This window comes from Hoplias malabaricus, chromosome X1 (genome assembly GCF_029633855.1).
Source record: "Hoplias malabaricus isolate fHopMal1 chromosome X1, fHopMal1.hap1, whole genome shotgun sequence".
In the NCBI taxonomy this organism is placed as follows: Eukaryota; Metazoa; Chordata; class Actinopteri; order Characiformes; family Erythrinidae; genus Hoplias; species Hoplias malabaricus.
In genome coordinates, this window is record NC_089818.1 from 6,429,362 (window position 1) to 6,443,413 (window position 14,052).

At 41.4% G+C, this 14,052-nt stretch overlaps 1 protein-coding gene across 6 annotated transcripts in view; it reads left to right on the forward strand.

Annotated features, from left to right (window-relative positions):
• The first annotated feature begins 735 nt into the window (after positions 1 to 735).
• The window catches only part of elna (elastin a), an 80,311-nt gene continuing 66,994 nt past the window's right edge, over positions 736 to 14,052 (forward strand). For all 6 annotated transcript variants that reach the window (XM_066652718.1, XM_066652719.1, XM_066652722.1 and 3 more), the window contains exon 1: positions 736 to 861. In XM_066652718.1, coding sequence (XP_066508815.1) covers positions 786 to 861 — 76 coding nt within the window. In that variant the 5' untranslated portion in view covers positions 736 to 785. The remainder of the gene's footprint in view (positions 862 to 14,052) is intronic.

The following is a 14,052-nucleotide window of genomic DNA, read 5'->3' on the forward strand; positions in this document are numbered from 1 at the left end:
TCTGCCTCTTTCTAACACACACACACACACACACACACACACACACACACACACACACACACACAGGGGTTAGTTTGCTGGTAGCTGTGCTCCTATTTTCTGGGCCTTAAAGTAAAATCAACCCGCAACAGTCTAAATCCTTCTCTGGACAAGAGAGTGGGAAAGAAAAGCCAGGGTCTCTCCTTTCTTTCTTTCTTTCTTTCTTTCTTTCTCCTCTCTCTTTCTCTCTAACTTTCCATTCTCTCTCTCCCAAGATGTTTTAAAGTTTGTGTAAAACTATTTCTCTCAATTCTCTCTCTCTCTCTCTCTCTCTCTCATGCTTTTCCCCCTCTCTCCCTTTCCCTTTCCCATTTTCTCTCACTCCCTCCATTCTCTCTCACACACATCTCTCCTCCTTCCTTACTATCTCCACTCTGTCTCACTATTTCACTATTTATCACTCCCTCATTTTCTCTCTCTCTCTCTCTCTCTCTCTGGCAGTGCTGAGCTCTGTTGGCAGGAGAGAACAGAATAAAAACAGCAACACCAGACGCAGAAGAGAAAAAAGCGCAATGATCCATCGAAGCGAAATCTTTACCCTTTCTTAATTACGTTGTGTCAAGCGTCGTCTTTTCCTTTTTTTTTTCTCTTTTCTTTTTTCTTTCCTCACCCCCCCCCCTCCTCATCCTTCCCCTTTTCTCTCTCTTTCTTTTTTTTTAACTTTCTACGAGACTTTGTGAAGTGGTAATTAGCTGTGGGAGAATAAAACGGGCTGATTCGGACAGGGCTGGTGCATTTGGGGAGAGATGGCTAACAGGATGGTGGTGCTGCTGGGTCTCAGCTTCCTGCTCCTCACGCTACTGCAGCCGTCACTGCAGGGAGGTAGGTGTGCGCTGGGGGCTCCAGCTCGGGGGGCTAGGGACAGGTGCAGCTTTATTTTGGACTGATTTCATCATTTGAGGGTTTTGCTCTTAACACCTGGGTCTTTTGACCCTGTGCAGAATAATGACTTTAGCAGGGGGCAGTATTTGTACTGAATATAATTTCTGCAGACACTTTGTATCTGTTCAATTGCAAATACATGTTATTTGACATAAGAGGAGTATATTGTTCCCGCTGAGATTTTGTCATACTCAGAATTATAATACATCCAATAGGCATTTATGAAACAGCTTGTAACAGTAGTGGAACTTTTAAGTGCCCCATAGAACCATTTTCAATGGGTTCTCCATCACAGAACGGCAAAGAACAATTTATCATTATTTTTCATTATTACCATTTAATGTTGATATTTAAATACAGAATCATTGCCTTAATAAAATACACTAAGGAACCATTTTGAGGCAAACGTTTCCACTACTTTGACTCTATAAGGAGAGGGTTCTTCAAGGCTGTGGTTCTATTTAAAACTATGAGTTCTATATAGAACCTCTGCATGTTCAAGTGGTTCTTGAGATTGATGGAGAAATGTGTTCTACACGGCACCAAACAGGTGTCTGTCTTGAAACAACAGGAGAACCCGTTTTGGTGCTGTATGTAGAACCATATGCTACATGTTCTCCATCAATTTGAATGTAAATGATTCTATAGAGATCCCTGTACAGATCTGTTGTTTATATTTTTAATACGAATAACTGCCTTTATTTAAAACACTTGAAGAACCTTCTTTTTAAGAGTGTTTGTACTTTACAGAAAATTGCACCAAGCTGAATGACCTTTCCTTTGGAATATGTTATGAATTTGATCAAATACCCAGTACATTAGGTGCATTAGAATGTTCTGGAGCTTATTTCACTCTGATGTTAGACATGTAACGATGAGGCAGTGTAATGCAAGCAAGGTTCTCACTCTAGCTTTGGAAAATATATTTTAGGTTTTACATCCTCCACATTTATAGTTGCAACATGAACAGTCTTAAAGACAGACTTTGATTTTACCCCATAATTCCTGCTTTTAGTTCTAAACAAAGTCCTACAACTAAAGCAGAGGAAGAGTTTATAGGCATTAGCCTACCATGCCTGGATCCTCTCAGCACCACTGTGAAAAATTCTGACTTGGAAGGTTTGTTTACATCTTGACTTTTAATTATGCAGAAATTTTATTCAAATCCCTCACGTCGTTCCACACTCAGCCCAGTCCGACTTTGTCTCACTTCTGTGTAGAAGAAAAGTGCACATCCTTGCTTTGAAATGTTAATAACTGGAAACTCGATGTAAGAAATATACAGCCCAACTCTGTGGCTCTGCAGCGGCGTGTTATAAACGATGGCCCTCTCAGATGCAGATGTTTTTCTTTGCTTTTTGTAAAGTGTTAGTTCTGGAACTGACTCCCAAGTGTAACATTTCATGAGTTTTTGTGGAACAAAATACAAAAAAATGGGGGTTAAGTACAGCTCAAGCATGTAGAAAGGGAACGCTGCGTCATGTGTACGGCCACTAATGGAGCCTCACACTGCACTGGACACTACAGCGTATGAGTAGATTTCAAAACGGCAATGTAATCAATTTACATTTCCCAGTCATCCAGAAAAGTTTGGGTTCAACATGAAAATCAGTAATCATATTCAGATTTGTAATTTCATAGACTGTTGATATTTCATTTACACTGAGATTTGAATTATAAAACCAAGAGTGGGAGGTTTAAATTCCAACTTAGGATTACATTGCTGTTTTGATATTGATATGTTTCCATATCGTCACTGACATCTATGACAAAAAACTTTATTGGAGGAAAAAAAAACCTTCTTAATGTCCAGTGGAATCAATTTGAAAAGCTTTTATTGTTAATAGAATACATTTTATTGCAAAAATATTTCTATTGGTCCATTCATCACAGTTTTCACAGTTTTATCTTCAAATGATGTAATAAACCTAAACTCCACAAAAACTGAGATTTTTCTTTTGGACAGTGATCGAGATCGAGAGATGCCAGAGTCTAGTTCATGATGACTTTTTAATGACTAAATCACAAAAAACACAGACCCAATATTGTCTCTGAACAAGTTGACAGCATTTTTCAAAATAAAAACACACTTAGCCCTGCAGCTCGCTCCAAAACAAAGTGGTGATCAAAGTGAAATAAGAGCAAAGAGTTTAGAGGATTTACCAGTTCCACCGTTTTGAGGTACTCCACAATTAACCGCAGAAAATCAAAGGGATGAAAGAGAGGTGGGCGTGGTCACCACATTTGGGCAGATACAACATTTCTCAGCGCGAGATCTCACAGATTTTAATTCTTTCACCGTCTACCGTCCGTAACACTGGAAGATTCAGGAACTTTCGAGAAATCTCAGTCAGTGTCGGACACCACTGCTGAATGAGCCTGTCCTTCCAGCCCTCAGATGGCTCTGTATGCATTTATATTTAACACTGCTTTAGTTAACGGTGCAGTTGTCTAGAGAGCCTGCGAGCCATATACTTTGAACTAACCAACTGTAATAAGCTGGTGAAAAACAAATTGCTGAATGCTACATTTTTGTTTTGAATTCTGTTTTTTTTCAGAACTAAAAGACTTAGTAATCGAACCTGACGCTGCTGCTATAGAGTTTTGTTGCAGTAAAAACAAGCTCATTACTGTAAAAACATGGAGGACAAAGCCAAAGCCATGAGCTTTTATTTATTTAACCGCATTAATGTTGGCTAATTCAATCTGTTTCACTCATGTTTTTTTCCTCAGGCTGAAATTTCAAGAGTTTGGTTTGGAATCCCTGAATCGAGCCCCGTATCTGGTTAGAAACCCCTTCTGTTCCGAACACAGAGGGGTCAAAATCTTTGCCGAGTTTCCCTTTCTGCCCCCCTCAGAGTTGTTTTTGTTCTTGGAGCATACCGTCCTGTTGTTAATCTCAGTTGAAAAGCATGTGCAGACTCTTCCTGATTTTTGCCCAAACAAAGCTAGATTTCCTCGTAATGATTTATTTATTTGCTTAAAAATATTTTCTGCTGCACTTATTCACATAGGTGTTTCCAGGCACTCAGTGCAGAGAGAATGCCAAAGTTCTCTCTCTCTCTCTCTCTCTCTCTCTCTCTCTCTCTCTCTCTCTCTCTCTCTCACTCTCTCTCTTTCTCTCTCTCTCTCTCTCTTTCTCTCTCTCTCTCTCTCTCTCTCTCGCTCTCTCTCTCTCTCTCTCTCTCACTCTCTCTCTTTCTCTCTCTCTCTCTCTCTTTCTCTCTCTCTCTCTCTCTCTCTCTCTCTCTCTCTCTCGCTCTCTCTCTCTCTCTCTCTCTCTCTCTCTCTCTCTTTCTCTCTCTCTCTCTCTCTTCTCTCTCTCTCTCTCTCTCTCTCTCTCTCTTTCTCTCTCTCTCTCTCTCTTTCTCTCTCTCTCTCTCTCTCTCTCTCTCTCTCTCTCTCTCTCTCCCAGTGAGCAAATTTATAGTGAAGGCGCGGCTGCTCTTGTTGTCGGCGAGGATTTGTAACCCAAGTATGTTTTCCATATAAAGCCATGTGGACCCACATCTCAATTTCTTCAGTCTGCTAGGTTCATTTTAATAATTAAGTTGGAGGCCCAGTTATTTCCTCGGGATTCCTCCGTCCAGAGCCAGATTCTTCTTCATTTAGCCCAGAGGAGAATAGTTAAGGCACACTGCATGTCTGTAGGGCACCTGCTCAGTGGTTCGACTGGAGCTAATCTGGCCTAGAAGGCTGCAGGCGAACCTCTTCACCCCAAAGAAACGTCCAGTGAGCGTTTCTACTTTAAAGCTGTTTAAGGCTGTTATCATAATGCCACACAAAACCTATAGAAGCCCTTCATAACAACTGAAATTAGATGTTTCAACATTTTGGTGAAGAAGGGGTTTAAGAGGAGCAGGTTTATAATGTAATCAGGACCAATGCTGATGAGGATTTGATGGCATTCAGGCATACGAGCATTAGTGAGGTCAGGGATTGGTTTTAGATCACAAATATCTTTCCAACACCTTCTAAAGGTATCGTAAGGGACTCATCACACCAGAGGATGAAATTCCATTGCAGCACAGCTTAAGGAGGTGTGATTTCCTCTGTAGCTGATGAGCATTGTGAACTTTTGCTTATGTTAACTGCTCCAGAGCATAAGTTGTGTGTTCCTAAGGGTGAACTCACACTAGGTGATCTGTACAGAGCCCGGGCAAATTTAGCCCCAAAGTCCAGTTTGTTTGGCTAGTGTGAGGACTCTGACATGCCGTGCCTGGAGCTGTTTGAGGTTGTTCAGTTCCTGTCCACATGTATCCAGATATATTTAAAAACAGTTTTTTTCAGTAGGAGGCATAGTACCTCTTAAAGGGAGTCATAACTACACCATGAGGCATGACAGAAACAGAGGTTTAATCCCAAATCACTCCATACTCCCTTTGTAGTGCACTATGCCAAAAAAGACTTAATATAGATCTTTATAGTGCAGTATATATTTATAATACAACATCATTTGTATTTAATTGTATGTGAGAAGGCGGCACGGTAGTTCAGAACATTAAACACAGTGTGAACGCAGATCATTGTGTGAGTGGGGGAGTGGGGGGTGGGGGGCAACGTGCCCCGCCAGTGAGAGTCCACCCTAAAGCTCAAGCTTGATGAACGCACGATGAGAGCACATTCCCATCTAATCCCTGCCCAAGTGGATGGATCTCCAAACTGAATTTGAAGGTTCTGAGGCAGTGCTTGGAGAGTGTGTGCAGGTGGAATGTTTTTCTCAGCTGCTGGAAGTGAGTTACAGTGCTGAGAGGAATAAGGTGGGATTGGGGAGTGAATATGAGAGGGGTCACATCACTGAGCTGAGTGTATCTGTCAGACACAGACCTGGGAAATGATGAGAGGCTCTGGTTTGTGTGCTACAGGGTTATTTCCAAAGTAAAGTACCTTTGTCTTAAGCGTGTATCTCCACTACATTAATAAAAAAAAAAACTTGATTTACATGATTTACATATCATTTACATGAAGAACCACCTGATCCTTGCAGACGTTTCGGTAGTGAGCCAAAGATAAGATGGATTCAGGGGCTTGCAATGATAAAATGTCTGTTTATTATTATAAAATTATGTTCTTTATTCCCCTGTAGCCCAGGCTTGGCACAGAGCAGGACGACTTTAGAGTCCAGAGCTTCTCATTTCAATTCAGGCTTTTTTTGTGGAGATTATAAAACGTATGTAATGTACAGCTCTACAAACTGCTGAGCATGTAGTGTGAGAGTGAGACACATTAGTTATCCTTGGCAGCTTTTGGTGGTTAAACATCACAGACATGATTTGAGAGTGTCTAAACTTGCAGGACTGAGCTTAAAGACTCCAGCTATGTCATCCTGAATCTAAAGCTCTTAAAGTCAGTCATAATGACATCGAGCCACCATTTCTCTTCTCTCTACTCTCCTGCACTCCTCCAGTAATCCATCACTCAGAAACCTGTCGCAAACATAATTACAGCCCAATCAATCTTAGCTCTGGCGCAGTATCAGGTATCAGCGTGTTCCTCACACCTCTGTATGCTGGGTGTTCGTCTAGACAATTCCATGAGAGCTACGGCAACAAGGGCCTGAAGCTTTCAGCCTCAGCTTCAGCCCAAGAGTCCCAGCCAGAGTGTTTAGCCTGTTTTATGACAACAGCTATTAATGACAGCGCTGAGGAGCAGGGAAGGACGAGGCCAGATAAAAGGAGAGAAAAAGGAAAGCAAAAGACTTTTTTTGGGCACAGAGAGTGTTCTGTAAACGGTGCCAGGCCCGACTTCAGAGGAACCTAATCCATTAATTCTCTTTTTCGTTGACACTGTGCTGGCTGTGGTTGAAGGTGAGTAAAATCGCATCCAGATCAGATGGCACACCTCTACTGCCGTGTGGGGCTCAGACTGATTATCTGTGGCTTTGAAGGAAGTGTGCTGTGGAGTTAATCCTTTAAGGAGCCAGTGCCTGCCGCCTAATAGAATTAATGTGACACCTGGGCTGTGTCTCGTGGTGCGTTGGTTATGGGTTGAATGAATGGATTTGAATGTGGTGCTGCTCCCCTTCCTGTCTCAAGACTTTATAGGTGCAAACTTTAAGTGTACAGGGCTTCGCTAGCCGGTTTCAAGATTGTGGAAAAAACAGTGCTCCTAAAACACAAGTGTCCAAAGATTTGTATCCAACAGCATTAGAGCTCCAATATCCCAGCATCCATTCTGTCTAAAGTAGATTCTGTAAAATCGGGTTTCCATGTCTCGTGTTTTGTTGTTTTTGGTTTCCAAGCTATACACACTCAATGCCAAGAGCTGGCTAGAGCTGTATAATGCCCCCAGCAACAGTCTGTGGAGCAGTGGTACTCTGTTCTCTGGAGAGATGAGCTCCATCCAATACTTTGCACCAAGTTGGAGTGGTGTTTGTGATCCAGAGCTAATGTGTTATTGTAACGTGTGACTGAATGGACGTCATAAGGCTGGAAACTTCGCCAAATTTCCCCCACCAGTGACTGCCCTTAGTCACAGTTTGAGTAACTGGTGTTGGATATTATTAAGGTTCATGTAGACTTACTAAGATATTTATATTAATGCTGCATCACTTCAGTCTGCAGTGTGTACTGTAAACAGTATTCATATTTGAAAGTGATATTCTGTGGAGCAAATAGCTGAGTAGGATTCTAATTATACTGCTACTAATTGCTGATTGGTTGAAATTTGGACTATCAAATGCTGACTGAACAGCATTACTGCTGATTGGTTGAGATTACTCTTACTGAGCTCATAGTTTGCATTATTTCTAGAGAGTTGATTAGTTAACATTAAGGTCATGGAGTGTTGTTTGGTTGGATTTAATGTCTCTTAGTCCCTTTTAACCAAATGAACTCTGGTTCTACGAGTTTTTGTATATAATTTTCTGATATCTTGCTGGTATCTATTTTTTTTGGTGGAAATGCACTGAATTATGCAAAATTAGGTACTCAACTTGGAACGGAAACCCTTCCACAATGGTGGAAAAGGCCTAGCTGAGTGCAGATTATGGTGTTACCGCTCCTAGGTGTCATTTGGATATCCTTGCAGCTACTGAATGCGGATTGGTTGGCATTAATACTATTAATTTCTAATTGGTTCACATTTAACCACCCTGGCCATTGAAGAACCATTTGTAATTTTCCGTGGGACTGTAAAACGTTTCCAAAGAACCCCTTTTGACACCTTTATTTTTAATAGAGCTATTTTATTGCGTGCACTGTGTTGGCAAAATGTTGCCTGGCATTGTGTGGGTAATTCTGGTGAAAGTAGGCCACTGTAAATCACTCTCTGCTCAGCTCCTGAGCTACTGGCAGGGGCTGCACTGGAATGCAGGAATGCTATCATAGATAAGAGCCTTCATTTAGCTGCATTAATTTATCCCTCTCATTCACAATCACCGGCTGTTAACAGATTTGACATTTTATCAGCCGTATCTTTGGCACGTTGTTACTAAAAGAAAAGTGGCCCCTCACCCCGACAGAGCTCAGGATAGCACTGCAGGGTAATCACCTAACTAAACATTAGCGCTGCTCTGTGTGATGTATTGTGTTAATCAGGCTGAATTATGTCAGATCTCCATTCGCAACATGCCTGTGGGAATGTGAGAATAATGTTTGATTTACTTTGATTAAATGTTCACATTTTTTTTAAGTAACACTGTTTCCAAATGATAATTACCAGAGCGTATTTTATGCTTACTCTATCTTTTTATAATGCCTTCTCTGTATTTGTGTATTGATATTTTTACGTACAAATAAAAATTCTAATTAATGATTGTTAAGCCTTTAGAAGCGAAGCCTGAATTTAAGCAGTGAAGTATATCTTTAAACTTCTGATTGTACACACAATACATACACAGCACTAAACAGCACCATCTGACTAGACAACTCTTCTACCTTCCAAATACCCCCCACTTCAGAGGGCCTAGTGGGGTACAAATCCCTGCCTCCTCCCTGCCCACATTGAGCAGTGGAACTGCTTTCTTTATAGGATCAGAGTTCAGTCTGATTCTCAGATGTATTTGGGTTGAGCTGCTGTGGTGTTTGTGTACATATCTAATCATTAACACCAGCACCTGACCTTCCTAACATTTATGTGGCTGAATGTCATAAATATTCCCAGCAATGTTCAAATATCTTGTAAATCCTTCCCAGAAGAGCAGAAGCTGTTTCTGCGGCACAGGCTGCCTATTAATACCCTTAATTTCACATGTCTTCTAACCGAGACAATAGTGCGCCCCAGCTATTTGCTCTATGACCACACATTCCAGAGTGAATGTCAGCATGAGGACGGCTCGAAAATATTCGCCCCCTCCATCCCCACCATGGAGATGATGCCAGGTTACAAACAAAAGAGACACACTTCAGTAAGAGTGTGGATGGATTCCAGAAGGAGGCTTCACCAGACCACGGTCCTGGACAATACATGGACGTGGTCCTGAACTGGAATGTGCCTGATCACGAGGTTGGATTCTTTGCTTTCCCAGCTCTATGAAGAATTACAGCGGATAGGAGCCAAAAACCCAAACCATAGTAAATCCAATCCCTTATAAAACATTACATCTGCAAAACATTCAGAGGGGCTGGTCAGTGTTTGTTTTATGATTATCATAAAGCACCCCCAAATCTCAGTGCATCCTCTGGTGTGTGTTTTCTTTGCATTTTATTTATTTGATCTGCTCCGTGCCAGGTTAGGAAATAATCAGGGATGAATCCCAAAACAGTCCTGCAGTGCAGTGTTGGGATAGTTGAACATGCAGGAATAATATCCTGTGTTAATCAATTCTCTACACATGCAGTACTTCTGTGGGGAGGAATGTTTATATAAAACTGGTCACCCTCACTTGTCAATTAGGCTGTAAAAACCCTGACACAAACAGACCCAAGCTGCTGAATGTAAAAGTCCTCGGAGGTTAAACTAGTAGTTCACATGGGGGCTGCACTTATTTTGATGTTCTTTATCGGTTTGATTTATTTATCTATCCCCAATTTATGCAGATTTTCCCCCCCTCTGCACTTTGTTATCTTCCTCCCTTTATAACAGTCCCCCCGATCACACACAGTGCCCCCCGACCTCCAGAAGGTGGGTGAACCCGTTTCCTCCGAGACACATATAGCTAAGCCACCACTTCTTTTCTAACTGCTGCTCACTTAACGCTCACCTGCTCAGCTGACAGAGAGAATAGTGCTCTCTAGAACTCACAGCCTTCTGTGGTAAAGTTATTAAAGCTCCTTAAGTTTTATGCAGTGCCCCCCGGTGTAGACAAAAGAAATTTCGCCCAGCTCAGACACACGTACACATATTTACTTTCCAACCACACCTGGAATTAATTTTCAACAATTTAATTTTGTACAAAATCTAAACATGTTATTGAGCAAAAATGATAATTATAATAATAAAGTCCCAAATCGCAGATACAGTGGAATTATTACAAGTGACATGCGTTAGGTATCTCATACATTTGCCATCCCCCATTTGGGAACCACTGGATTAAGTCATAATCACAGCTGAATAAATGGTGAGATCAAGATAGCTAAGTAATGGCTACAACATAATCAGTCAAGGATGTAATAATTAAATCAAAGCCATGAGATAATGATGTCCAGACACTGATCAGAGAAGAAGATCCAACCCAGAACCTCCTTAATATCTTGTGTTAAATGGGTAGACTCATCTCTGTCTCTGAGTGAGCAGGACAGCCTTCTCCCATCAATCAACATGATGCTAATGTGGGCATCTGCTAGCATTTAGTGTCCTACTTCAAGCATGTTGAATTTGACACTGAGTTATCAGCAGGAAACAAGTGGTGGCCTTTGTTTGTCTTCATCCTCCTTCAGCCAAAGTGTGACTGCGTACGGAGGTGGGTAGCATCTGGGATCTAGAATGTATATGAAATGGTGAACATTCCGTTCAAGTGTTTAAAATGTACCTAACCAAAATTGGGTTGCTGTTGCACCAGAGAGCTCTTGTTCTTGAGGTTTTCTGGACAGACTGTGCACCACATCCACTCTCTTCAGACTGTTTATGAAACTCCAGCCGTGGTCTAATCCTGCCGGATCAGGGCTGGATGGAGGAGGCTGGGCTCTGCTCTGAGAGATAGCTGTGGGAAGGAAATACACCAAATGTTCCTCTCCTTGAGTCTGGCAGGGTGTCCATGGATAAAGTTGAGCTTTCACATAACGTTCAGTCACATTGCACTTTCAGAAACTTCATGATGCTCAAGATTTATCTCACATCTGCTCTTATCGTACAAAGCTGAGCCACCCGATCAACTTGGATGTCAGTCATTAATCAATAACACACTCTATCTGTCACTGCGCACACAAAATCGCCAAAGCACACACCTGCTCAACCCACATCACCTCTGAAACTAAGGGTAACAGATGATTCCACTTTTCTAAGGAGCTTCTACAATGGAAACTGGAACGCATTTGACAGGATTTGATTGCATTCAGTCACCAGAGAGTTAGTAAGGTCCAGTGCTGATGTTGGAGGATTAGTTCTGGATCACAATCACCTCTCCAGCTCATCCATAAGATACTGAATGGAATTCCAGACTATTCAGTTCACTGCTATACAGCGCAACGTTGCAGGGATTTGTCATTCAGCGCTGAGCATGCAGTCCACAGTGGGTGCTCCATAAAGTACCCTTACCAAAACATCTATGTTTAGAGTTCATTTGATTAAGTAACTTTTAAGACTATTTCCCTAGTAGACTTAATGTAGTGAGTATAATTGTATCAGTGCACTAGTTGTATATTTATATGTGTATTATATCAGCGTTTCTTGGGATTAAACTGGCCCAATGTATATTTTAAATGTAAGATTGCTAAACTTTGTGTACACAATGTTTAAATAAACTAGAATATAGTGATACTATATAGAATATAGTATACATTTCTAGTTATATACTAACATGCTTACACAGTAGATTCACCAGTGTTAAATCAACACTATTAGTGTTAACACTGAGAGTGTTCAATAATTACACTAACAGTGTTAATTTAACACTAATAGTGTTGATTTAACACTGGTGAATGTACTGTGTAGAATTGTAATGGATTATGAAATAAGCACATATTTATTTACAAATATATAAATAAATAAAAATTCCCACTGTTCTTAAATTGTGTACAGTGAATATCTGGCAACCCAGAGTGAACCTGCAGAGGACAGAAAGCAGTGAAAAGCAGTGTTTATCCTTAACAGAATACCATCCTGTCTTCATAGCATCACACCATATATTCAAGTACACATAAGTATAATTGTGTTTAGTGTGTCCCTGAAAAGTACATTATTATTAGTTTAAAGAAATATAATAATACCATACTTTAATAAACCTTTTTTAAGGGTAGCTAGGTGGGTCTCATTACTTCCCTCCCACAACTTTGTGTGATTTATAATAAGCAACAAATTAAGCTTAAACTCAAGCTTGAGTTTGGGAGCTGCGTGGGTAGCGAGAGCCTGCCTTCCGCTTTTGAAACAGAGTCGTCTGGGTGTTCTCTATTTATCTGACTTTGCATTCTTCACATTTGCACTCTCTCTGTACCACAGATGTGTCAGACTCCACAGCATGGACACAGGGCGAGAGAGAGAGAGAGAGAGAGAGAGAGGAGAGAGAGAGAGAGAGAGAGAGAGAGAGAGAGATGGGAGGGATTCCTATCAGAGAGATTTACTCTTCTCAGTCTTTCACTCTCATCTTTCAGCCTCTCATCGCCCCCTCACCTTTTGTTCTTTTGAGAGGGGAATCAAATATTTGAGTGCGTCAAAGAGCCGGCTCTCTGCCACGCGTCTGTTCATTTATCTCCAGCGCTGAGGCCTTTCAGTGCAGGGCTAAGTATTCACTACAGTTCAGACATGTGGAGTCTCTTATCACACTGTTAGGATTTTTATTCAGTAATGGCCAATACAGTGTAGATCACAGTGTTATGAACTAGACACAAAAAACAACCCAAAACTTAAATAATCTTTAAAATAAGGAACTTAAATAGTTTGTAAAAATAGTAAATGTTTTAAAATAAGAATTTCATTATCTGTTTATTATTATCTAAACTCAGAGACCATCCATCATCTGTTAAACAGTAAATCCCCAAAACATTAAGATCAAAATATTAATCGTGTTTACCCACTGTCCACTCTGTAGTTCTACAGTTACAGATTGTAGTCCAGCTGTTGCTCTGCATACTTTGTTACCCCCTTTCACACTTTCACAGAGCAGATATGATTTGGATCATTCTCAGCGCTGCAGTGACACTGACGTGGTGGTGGTGTGTTAGTGTGTGTTGTGCTGGTGTAGAGTGGATCAGACACAGCAGTGCTGCTGGAGTTTTTAAACCCCTCAGTGTCTGGACTGAGAACAGTCCACCGACCAAAAACATCCAGCCGACAGCGTCCTGTGTCACTGATGAAGGACTAGAGGACGACCGACACACACTGTGCAGCGACAGATCAGAGCTACTGTCTCTGACTCTACATCTACAAGGTGGACCAACGAGGGAGGAGTGTCTCACAGAGTGGACAGAGAGTGGACACAGGGTTTAAAAACTCCAGCAGCACTGCTGTGTCTGATCCACTCTACACCAGCACAACACACACTAACACACCACCACCACGTCAGTGTCACTGCAGCGCTGAGAATGATCCACCACCACATCACACTTGCTCTGTGGGGGTCCTGAGCGCTGAGGAACAAGGTGAAAAGAGGGAAAGAAGGTTTGCCTGCAGTGGTGATGTTATTAAAGGCCCAGTTCAGTGGTGATGTGTGAGATTGTTATGGTGTTTGGGCCCGTATCGAAGCCCCCACTGGTCGTGTCCAAGGAGAAAGTAAATAAACTGTCTGCTCTCATTACACAAATAATATGTTCCACATAAAATCTTCCCACCTCCTGTCGGTCTCTGTTAATGGAGCGAGGGATTTTGAATGAAGCCCACTTTGCTCATGTGAAAATTAGCTATGCTTTGGGAAGGTGATCAAGGGGTCTTGTAGAAAAACAGCAGCAATGATTAATAATTTGCCAAACAAACCAACAAAGCAGCGCTAAGTGTCAATCAAACAATACATCCATGTACATCCACATGTTTATTGATATCTCTTATAACTATTGAATGCAGATTTTCAGCTGTGTAAACAAAACCTAAACAGGCTCCAGA